Below are 10,820 nucleotides of genomic sequence, written 5' to 3' on the forward strand. Positions count from 1 at the left end.
TTTAAGGTTGCACCATATGATCTTATGGAATGCTTTGCTTTTGCGGTTGATCCTCCTTAATGCGTATGCATACATATTATATATCTTTACACATCTTTATTATATATTTATCATTTCTTTTTGCTGACATGGGCAATAATGTATAATAAAGCAATCAGTTGTTGTTGTGTATACTCTTGGATACTCGCATATATATATATGTACATGTTTATGTATCTAGCTACGGTTTATTGCCTGCACTATATATGTACATACAATAATTGACGACGCCGCCGGTCGCTATAGAATTGCCGTTTTGACAATTATTCAGTTTGAAAACGAAATCTATCGAGGGTGTGTCGCGCAGCAAAGAACCAAATTTGAGGAGAAAGGAATTTTCACAAAATTATTATTGGCATAGCCAGAAAATGCCAATTTTCTCAAAATACGCGTTGTTCAGAGGTGTGTGGCTTTTGCATATGTTATGTGAACGTTTATATAAAAAATGTGTGGAACTTGTGGATGTAAGAAAACAAGTCTCAAGCGAACAAACTGTTTAAAAAATATAAATTTGCGATGTGAATTGAAAATAAAAATCGTGAATAGATATTATCAACTGTGATCTCAATGCTTCAGAACTTTGATTGAAGATCCTTTTTGTAAAAATTACGATTATGATAAAGGAAATATTTTCTGGTAATTTTTTTTATAATTTCCTAAAAAATACGAAATATTAATAATAAATATAAAAATCGGATGGTATATAGTAAAACAATACAAAAATAAGAAATAACGTTAACTTCGGCTGCATCGAGGCTTTAATAATTTTCACAGGTGCATGTGAAAACTTTTTTTCTTGATTTTGATCGGTTAGTTTATATGGCGGTCATGTGGTCCAAACAGCACAATTTCTTCGAAGATGGCACCGTTGCCTTGGATTATAACCCATGCCAAATTTTGTGAAGATATCTCGTCAAATGAAAAAGTTTTCCCTACGAGTACTTGATTCCAATCGTTCAGTTTGAATGACAGATATATTCTATAGTAGTCCGATATCATCGGTTCCGACAAATGAGCAGCTTTTTGGGGCGAAAAGAGCGTGTGCAGTATTTCAGATGAAGACTATTACCAAGGGACTACTTCGCGTATATACAGACGGACGGACAGATGGACAGACAGACGGATATGGCTAAATCTACTTAGCTCGTCACGCTGTTTATTTACTTATATACACTCCTTTTAGGTGGTACAAACTGGTCATACGCTATTCTGGGTCAGTTTCGACCCACCTTAATGAAAAAAATGTATAATATACACACACATTTTTACAAATAGACAATAAACACTTGCTCACGCGCATACATACACGTGCCGCTTCCATTTCTATTTATATAGCCGAAGAGCAACGAAGAATGAGGAATAAATGAATTTTAATAAACAACATCTGTAGACGAAGACGCACAAGTGCTCTAGCGAAAACAAAAAAATGCATTGCGTCTGCACAAAATATGCTGAAATTTTCACAAACTTTTTTTTTTATTTTCATTTACATAAATAATATGCATTTCGAATAATTTACAGGCGCTAACAGCGTTCGACGCCAGAGTCAACGACTCTTCGCCGTGTCCAACGCCCACGCCTCGGCCTCGGCCGCCGCTCGTCCAGCATTGAGCCAGTTTCGTGATATACTGAGCAAGCAAATTACGGGCATCAAGGATGCCGGCACCTATAAAATGGAGCGCATTATCACCTCTTCACAGAGCACAGAGATCACCGTGGATGGCACACAGAAACGCATCTTGAATTTTTGCGCAAATAATTATCTCGGTTTGGCGGTATGTATAGTCCATGATATTTTCTTTCTCTATAAGTACTCCATCCATTTGATAATGCTGGTCTATGTGTTTTATACCAGCTGTTTGTTCAATTCGCTACTCTTCAAGCTTTGTCGATAAAAGGAGAGCATAAACATAAAGGGGAATCAATTTCTAGGTTCCCTACTTTTGTTGAAGAAAAAACACAGAAACTCACTGTCCTAAATTTATTCATCTGTAATGTACCTTTTCATTTTTTACAGAACAATCCCGAAGTGGTAAACTACAGCAAAGAGCTGCTGGATAAATATGGTGCCGGTCTTAGCTCGGTACGTTTCATTTGCGGCACACAAACGATACATAAGCAGCTGGAAAAGAAAATTGCCCAGTTCCATGGGCGTGAGGATGCCATTTTGTATGCGTCTTGCTTTGATGCCAATGCCGGTATATTCGAAGCAATCCTGACGCCTGACGACGCCGTCTTTTCCGATGAACTGAATCACGCCTCCATTATTGATGGCATACGTTTATGTAAGGCGCAGAAGCAGCGCTATAAGCATCGTGATATGAGTGGTAATAACTAATTTCTATACTCTAAGTTTAAATTTTATTAAAAAATATAAATTTTTTCATAAATACTTTTGCCTTCTTCTCCAAATACAGATCTCGAAAAGCAACTGCAATCTTCAACGGCGCGTCTCAAGCTGATTGTCACCGATGGCGTCTTCTCAATGGATGGCAACATCGCGCCTTTGCCGAAGATTGTCGATCTCGCTGCCAAATATGATGCGTTGGTCTTTATCGATGAATGCCATGCAACGGGTTTCTTTGGCGCCACCGGACGTGGTACTGAGGAATACCACAATCTCCTGGGTCGTGTGGATATTATCAATTCCACTTTGGGCAAAGCACTTGGTGGTGCTGCTGGTGGTTATACCACTGGTCCGAAAGAATTGATTACGCTACTGCGTCAAAAGTCGCGCCCTTATCTCTTCTCCAACTCCCTACCACCACCAGTAGTGGCAACTGGCATTAAGGTTATGGATATGCTAATGGATTCCGATCAGTTGTCACAGCGCGTACAAAGCAATACAAAACGTTTTCGCGATGCCATGACTAAGGCGGGCTTTATAATCGCTGGCGAAAATCATCCAATTTGCCCCGTGATGTTGGGCGATGCTCGTCTCGCCTCCATATTCGCTGATCAAATGCTTTGTAAGTAGAATTGTTATTCCACTCTATGTTGTTCTCTCTGCTCAATTGTTATTATTGAAATCTTCATCACACAGCGCGTGGCATTTATGTCATTGGCTTTAGCTATCCAGTGGTTCCCAAAGGCAAGGCGCGTATTCGTGTACAAATATCGGCGGCGCATACAACGGACGACGTCGATCATGCCGTGGCCGCATTTATCGATGTCGGCAAGTCGCTCAAGGTTATTAAGTAAAAAGGGCTGACTTCGACAGAAGAAATGAATAACTCTTGAAGAAAACTTACGGTTTACGCCACAAAAGCAACAGGTCTTTGCATTTATTATATGTGTATGTATTATATATGTTACATATTAAGAAATAAAAGAAAAATTCATACATAGATCTTCGTATGTATGTTTTAATAGTCTAATATTTTAGTTGTTTATTTTTGTAATTTCTGCGAAAAAATATGAAATTTTAATTAAGGCCAAGCTTTAGAGAATGCGGATATTTCTATATAATAAACTACCAAGATGAGCTAGTAGGTATAAAGCAAAAGACGGGTCCGCTGTTTTTTATTCATGGATAATTTTTAATCGCCTATCGCGGCTCACAGGAATAGCCTTTGACATGTCCGCCCAATTGAGCTTTATTTCAATCCGAAAAAACAGAAACTTGTCTTTTCACAAGAAAGAAACAATTTTCGCTTTCAAATTCTTCTCTTTATAGGATAGAACTATTTCTTTTTCGAGCTATGTATGTTTAATATCTCGTGGTTCTTCTTCTTTACTGGTGTAGAAACCGTCTACGCAGTTATAGCCGAGTTAAAAACATTGCGCCGGTCGTTTCTTCTTTTCGCAAGGTGGCGCCAATTGGAGATTCCAAGCGGAGCTAGGTCCTTCTCCACCTGATCCTTCCAACGGAGTGGAGGTCTTCCTCTTCCTCTGCTTTCACCGGCGGGTACTGCGCCGAAAACTTTCAGAGCTGAAGTGTTTTTGTCCATTCGGACAACATGATCTGGCCAGCGTAGCCGCTGTCTTTTAATTCGCTGAACTTCAACGTCGTCGTATATCTCACACAACTCATCGATCCATCGAATCCATCATCCTTACTATTCGCCGTGGCCAGCGCGCAAAGGACCATAAACCTTTCGCAGAACTTTTCTCTCGAAAACTTGCAACGTCGACTCATCAGATGCCCATGCCTCTGCACCATATAGCAGGACGGGAATAATGAGTGACTTATAGAGTTTTGTTTATGTTCGTCGAGAGAGGAGTTTACTTCTGAATTGCCTACTTAGTCCGAAGTAGCACCTGTTGGCATTGCGTTGGATTTCGAGGCTGACGTTGTTGTTATGACGTGACGTGCCTAGCTTCGACGCGACGACTGTTTGTTTTATGACAGGAGATATTTCATTTTCCCCTTTTTCACTGCCAGACCCATTTGCTTTGCTTCCTTATCCAGTCTGGAGAAAGCAGAACAAATGGCGCAAGTGTTGAGGCCAATGACATCAACATCACCGGCATGCGCCAGCAGCTGTACACTCTTGTAGAAGATTGTACCTTCTCGGCTTAGTTCTGCAGCTCGAATTATTTTCTCCAGAAAAAGGTTGAAGAAGTCAATCTCGTAGTTATCGTAGTTAAAAAAATGAAGTGGAGAGAACATACCTTTTGAATCTGTAACCCTTGATCTAACCAGTAAGTCAAAAAAAACATTCTAGTGCACAGTAAAGCGGCAATTAAGGCTATTGGTTAGGGATCACATATTATTAAGATCCCCCCTCATAAAATTTAAAAATCTATAATCCATCTTAAAAGACTTGCGCCTCCATTTTTAACCAACCAAGTATAAAGCATAGATTCTCCTTGAATCCCTTCAGCCCTAAGTTGCTTATACGTAACTTCTATGTTTGACATCGTTTAAAAGTCAAATACACATAAACATCTTTAAAATACACATCTTATAGATCAATTTGAATTCGGAGAATAAAGTTAAGAACGAAAAGATTGTGTGATGCTCACATACAGCAGATTTTGAAGCTAGACTGGGACAACTCTTTTGACGAGTGTGATGAAGACGACGATGAGCTCCTGGAGGAAGGTGTGAAAGAGATTTTAGAAAAAGGAGAAGAATTGGAAATCGATGTACCAGAAAGTACTGCCAACCAAGAAGTCTATAAAGAACCAGAAAATATGGATCACTTAATTATTGAAAAAGTATATGTATCCCAACTAAAATGGAGAAAAAACCCAATCGACAGTCAAGACGTTATGAGTTAAGAGTCCGAAGAAGACTTGAACATAGTAAATAAGCCAATTCAATATTTCAACATGTTTTTAAACAAATTGATTATGAACAGACAAATATGTATTCCCTCCAAAGTCCGGCAGTGAACTTGATTGTTGAATTGAAGTTATTCAATCGATTTATGGGAGTTTTGTTGTAGTTGGGCATAGTCCAGCTGCCGGTTTTTAGAATGGGAGCTCAAATGAGCCGCAGTAACAGATTCGATGCAAAGAAATAAATTTGAGCAAATGAAGAAATTTATTTATTTTTCTGATAAGTCGATTCAACCATATAAATAATAATTATGACAATTTAAACAAAATTCATCCACTGTTTTCGTTGCTCAAAGAAAAATTCAACAATCTACCGCAAGAGGAACACTTAAGCATTGATGAGCACCTCATAGTATATAAAGGCAAGTGTAGAGGTATACAAATGCAATAAATAAGAGCTTTTCGCTAAGAGGTTAAGTGCATATTTCAAGAAGATCATCCTTCAAGCAGCACAACCTTGCTTAGCCCCACAAAAGGGGACTAAAAATGTTCACGCGCGCAGGTTCGTCAGGAACTATTTATGACTTTTCGCTCTATGTTGGTGTGAACTTGCCCTTCATATGGACTCGGCATATCATCGGACATTATGTTATACTTAGCATCCGCACTACCAAAGTTTAAAAATTACAAAATGTATTTTGATAATTGGTTCACTTCAGTAAGCCTTCTTGATATTTTGATCGGCACGGTCCGAAAAATTCGAATGGGAAAGTATAAACTACTGTCTGAGTCAGATTTGACAGGGGATCGTATGAAATGAAATACGAAGCTAATCTGGATATTGCTGCAGTGCGCTGGCTGGATAATAATACACGTCAGTTCGGAACATGGAAGCAATGGAAGAAAAAAATGTTTTAGTTTCGAGACAGGCTATTGTTTCAAAATACAATAAACACATGGAAAGCAACTCCTTCTTGCCGACATGCCAATGGCGCTCCAATATATGGTACATGAAAATATTTCGCTGGACCCTAGACACAGTAGTTATCAATTCCTGGCTCCTGTATCGGAAAAATTTCAAAATCGTTAATCCAAAAGTCAAGCAAGTGCCACTTATAAAATTCCAGATGGTGTTTTCTAGTTTTACTCAAAAGAAAAGGCGACACCCTAGTGCTATGCAAAATTTAGAAATCGACTCAAATCCGACTTAACCTTCTTCTTCAGAGGTGTCTGCTTCGAAGAGCCGTCATGTTGTTGAAGAACCTTGGGAGCTGGGAGCTCAAAGCGATATGATGAAAATGGTCATTGGCTAGTTTGGGGAGAGTAACGACGATGCGGAACAACTTTTTCAAAATGAGTAAAATATCACACATAAAATACAACATATATATACAAGTCTATGTAATATATATATAAGAAAGTTGTGGTTAGTTACACCATTTATAACTCAAGAACGGCTGAACCGATTTGGCTGAAAATTGGCGTGGAAGAAGCTTAGAACCAGGGTAAGGACATAGGATACCTTTTATATCTTTACGTCAAAATTTAATACATCTCATAAATACAAAAATTATATTTCAAATAATAAGCATTTTTTCAAAATTTGAATATTTCATTTCTTCAAAAAAAAAAAGCAATAAAAAAAAACTCACACCAAATTAATATATGCCTACAATTTTAAACAGGTTCTTCTTCAAAAATAATACAATAGCTAAGTATTTGTAATAGTAGAAAAGAACTGCAACCAAATATGCAGTGCAATGGATTATAACTGGCTCAGTAATCAGTCGTTGAGTATGTATTATACAACATGCATACAAAAAGACTGATGACCTCCAGTGGCAAATGATGGGGCTATGTTTCTATTGTCACACACCGACGCAAAAATTCGGTTTTATTACGATTAAAGAGCGTTCAAATACTTCTCAGAATCAGTTATTTGTTGTTTTTATTTGAGTATGAACCTGCGAGGCACCCACTTTGCACATAGCTTTCGAATCTTTAGAGCATCATTGTCCTCCGTGCTCAATTTGCCTGTTTCCAGCTTAGCAAATGTATTTTGAACGGTGGATTTCCCTGAGCAAAAATTCAACAGTATTTTCCCCAAAAAAGCAATGCTTTATTAACACACGAAATGCTTTATGATCCATTTTTTTGTAAACTAACACAAGTAGCTTCACAAAAATGCTATATCTTATTAACTAATAGTTATAATCCAACTAATAGAAATCATATAGATGGTAGTAGTAGTATTATCTATGTATCAGCCACAGTGAAGCGTGGACGGGTCCTCTAGTATATGATAAATAAAGAGAAATTCCTTGTATATATATTTTTTTCTTTGCATGTATTTATTTTACTCAAATACTACCCTAATGCCTTGTTCAGACCGACACTTAATCACACGATTTCGGCTGTTGAATGGATTATCCCACTAATCTTAAAAATTTGGATTTCGCCATACAAAAATGACAGTTCCAAATCACTTCATTGAAAGGATTTCAAACTGATCCACGCTAAATCTCTCTGTGCGACTCTGATTTTGCGCACTCTACTTGTCAGCACTGGAAATCTGATACATTATCACAGCTGATTTAGACACTACAAAGGGGGAAAAATGTCAACAAACAAATTTTTTTAAAAGCAATGAATCTAATTTCACCTGAAAATCGACATAACAAATGAAAAAATTCATCCATTATTTCTATTATATGGAAAATATTAAAAAAAGACGGCTTTTATTTGAAAATACTATATGACAACCCTTGCTTTTGATAAATAATAAGCGATGTGAATTCTTGAATGACAATAACAGCTGTTTTTTGATTTTTCTAACGGCAGTGAGAACACTGTTGGGTTATGAAATGCTTAAATATAATCTAATCTTTTAAATTTTCGGTCTGAACATGGTATAAACTCAAAAGGATGTTTTAAACGTCACAGCGCCTTGACACCCAATGACTTCGTTGAGTCGTTGATACTAATGCTCGTGAGAAAATGGCGTTTATAGATCTCGGATATTTTATAAATATTGGAATCCACGTCATTAGTTAAAAAAATGCCATCTATACTAATTATTTTGTATGGAAGCAAATGCTAGATTCGAAAGATTAGATCAAAAAATATGTTAGGCTCACGGTTTGAATATAGAAAATAAAAAATATGGAGAGGTAATAAAAAATACTCGCTATTGGAACTAGAATATACTGACTGCCAAAAATACTTTATAACTACCGCGAAGAAGCACTGCTTACCATCGATTCTTTTAAAGAGCAAAATTGATTTTGCATCGCATCAACGACTTTATAAGATCCTAGATGTCAGTTACTAGTTCTGAACTATAAATAAAACTTTATAACTTACTTAGAGTATATTGAATAGAACACAACCACTAAAAAAAACTAACTATTCATACACTATCTTTCGTGCTCATTCCCAGTTCCATGAGCTCCAACAGGTAATCATAGTTGGGAAAAGCATGCAACTTTTCGGTTATGTTCTTTCTTCTCGAAGTTATGAAGATGGTTCTTTCGCTTCAATGCTCAGCGCTGAGCACACTCCAACAACAAATGTTCCCATTTACAAACCTTTTGTTTCCAAACTGTTCTCGGCTCTCGCTTGCGCGTTCAGCAATTCGCTTTGATTTATTTTTCCTTTTCTGCACTTGGCGCGGTTATTCTCTTGATCATGATCATGGCCCTGAATGAAACTATGTTTGGTTGCTTTTGTGCCTGCCTCGTATGCTAATCGGCTTTCTTTCGTCGCTTTTTCTTTGCTTTCATTTTTATTTTGCTTCATTTGGCTATCGCTGAACCGACGCTGTAGTATAAATTGAGGGTATCCCGGCATTCCCAGTTTTAGTCTTTGAGTGAATTTGTTTTCGAACGTACCACCTTGAATCTGGTTTAAAGTAGAAAGCCTGCTTGAGTTGTAATCATGAAGCGGTGCTTAGGTGGGTGAAATACTAACTAGTTTTTGTTGTAAATTGTGTGGAAACTAGTACAAAAATAAAAACTGTGTAAATTCAATTTCAGTTGTAAATTATTGTTTTTTTATCATCCTTAGTTGTTGTATTTTTATTAAATTACTTTCTGAGCCGCGATGTCGCCGCCAATGTAATACAGGATCGTAATCTCTTTGCCACCGAACTCTTTCAAACGATCGCCAGCGAGAAGCAGAACGAAAATGTGATCATCTCACCGGTGGCAATACAAACTGCGCTCGGTTTGGCATACTACGGCGCCGATGGTAAAACCGCTAAGGAGTTGCAACGCAGCTTACATGCACAGTCGCAGAGTCGCAGCGGCATTGCGAAGAGCTATTACAAGCTGTTGCATTCTTTTGTCAAGCCAAAGACCACATTGGAGATCGCCAATAAAATCTACGCAAAGGATGAGTTGGTCATTGAACCGGAATTCCGTGAAGCAGCACAGAAGTACTTTGACTCCGATGCCGAGCAATTGGATTTCACCAATGAACCAAAAGCCGTAGACTTGATCAACAAGTGGTTGGCCGAGAAGACGAATGACAAAATACAAAATGTTTTGAACAATGTCGAACCCGATATTAATGTAGCGCTTGTCAATGCAATCTACTTCAAAGCCAAGTGGGCACGTCCTTTCATGGATGATGCCACATCGGATCGTGTATTCTTTATTAACGCAAACGAAACGGTTAAGGTGCCCACTATGTTCGCCGACAATTGGTACAACTATGCCGAATATGCAGAATTGGATGCCAAGGCGATTGAGTTATTCTTCGAGAATACCGATTTGCGTATGTGGTTTATATTGCCGAATCAACGTAACGGTCTTTACGAGTTGGAACAAAAATTGAAGGGTGTGGACTTTGATGAGCTCGAAAAGCGTTGGGAATGGAGCAGCGTAACAGTGAATTTACCAAAATTCGGTTTCGAATTTGATACTGACTTGAAGCCATATTTGCTGAAGGTGCTTATAAACTTAAAAACACAGTGCTACTTAAGTGTTTTATTATTAAATATTTGTTTTTATTATCTTCAGCTGGGCATCAAGACCATGTTCACCGATGAAGCCGATTTTAGCAACATTTTCCACGAGTCACCAATCAGCACACGCGTCTCACGTGTTCAACACAAAGCTTTTATTGATGTGAATGAGATCGGTTGCGAAGCGGCTGCTGCTAGCGGTGAGTTTGAATTTTAAATTAATTCAAATGCTAGAGATTTAAAATTATTATTATTTTAATTTTTTATTACTTTGTATTTTTAGTTGCTGTGGGCGTGCCAATGTCCTTGCCGTGGGATCCGAAAACTTTCATTGCTGATCATCCCTTCGTATTCATCATTCGTGACCCTCATGCCATCTACTTTACTGGCCACATTGCCAGATTTTAGTTAAGGAAGTTTAAGAAGCAGTTTTTACTGTCGCTTATATCTATTTATTTTTTAAGAAACATTCATGAATTTGCACTTAAATATTTAATAAATTATAAGCTTACATATTGAAGTTTTTGCTGCTTTATTTTTGGATGGAGTTAGTGTTTGCAATTAAAATAGAGCTGGTTGTTTTACATAT

General features: G+C 37.7%; 2 protein-coding genes across 3 annotated transcripts; both read left to right on the forward strand.

The window, feature by feature from the left end:
• Nucleotides 1-298: 298 nt before the first annotated feature.
• LOC126754549 (2-amino-3-ketobutyrate coenzyme A ligase, mitochondrial) lies at nucleotides 299-3,416 on the forward strand. 2 transcript variants are annotated; one of them, XM_050466629.1, is made up of 5 exons: nucleotides 299-441; nucleotides 1,561-1,814; nucleotides 2,057-2,366; nucleotides 2,457-3,008; nucleotides 3,083-3,416. In XM_050466629.1, exons 1-5 carry the CDS (start codon nucleotides 408-410, stop codon nucleotides 3,238-3,240), a joined length of 1,308 nt encoding a protein of 435 aa, XP_050322586.1. In that variant the 5' UTR covers nucleotides 299-407; the 3' UTR covers nucleotides 3,241-3,416. The 2 variants fall into 2 exon arrangements, with proteins under 2 accessions (XP_050322586.1, XP_050322587.1); XM_050466630.1 differs by lacking the exon at nucleotides 299-441 and adding an exon at nucleotides 639-675.
• A 5,697-nt stretch (nucleotides 3,417-9,113) lies between these two features.
• Nucleotides 9,114-10,751, forward strand: LOC126754567 (serine protease inhibitor 42Dd). The gene is made up of 4 exons (XM_050466658.1): nucleotides 9,114-9,217; nucleotides 9,331-10,214; nucleotides 10,287-10,431; nucleotides 10,515-10,751. Exons 1-4 carry the CDS (start codon nucleotides 9,202-9,204, stop codon nucleotides 10,637-10,639), a joined length of 1,170 nt encoding a protein of 389 aa, XP_050322615.1. The 5' UTR covers nucleotides 9,114-9,201; the 3' UTR covers nucleotides 10,640-10,751.
• The last annotated feature ends 69 nt before the right edge of the window (nucleotides 10,752-10,820 follow it).

This window comes from Bactrocera neohumeralis, chromosome 4 (assembly GCF_024586455.1).
Source record: "Bactrocera neohumeralis isolate Rockhampton chromosome 4, APGP_CSIRO_Bneo_wtdbg2-racon-allhic-juicebox.fasta_v2, whole genome shotgun sequence".
Classification (NCBI taxonomy): domain Eukaryota; kingdom Metazoa; phylum Arthropoda; class Insecta; order Diptera; family Tephritidae; genus Bactrocera; species Bactrocera neohumeralis.

Bases quoted from the DNA above. Each gene is read 5' to 3' on its own strand.
- LOC126754549 (XM_050466629.1), top strand. From the start codon at position 408: ATGCCAATTTTCTCAAAATACGCGTTGTTCAGAG. The intron at 2,367-2,456 runs GTAATAACTAAT...CTCCAAATACAG, and splicing joins TAAGCATCGTGATATGAGTG to ATCTCGAAAAGCAACTGCAA. The intron at 3,009-3,082 runs GTAAGTAGAATT...TTCATCACACAG, and splicing joins ATTCGCTGATCAAATGCTTT to CGCGTGGCATTTATGTCATT.
- LOC126754567 (XM_050466658.1), top strand. The intron at 10,215-10,286 runs GTGCTTATAAAC...TATTATCTTCAG, and splicing joins TGAAGCCATATTTGCTGAAG to CTGGGCATCAAGACCATGTT. The intron at 10,432-10,514 runs GTGAGTTTGAAT...TTGTATTTTTAG, and splicing joins CGAAGCGGCTGCTGCTAGCG to TTGCTGTGGGCGTGCCAATG.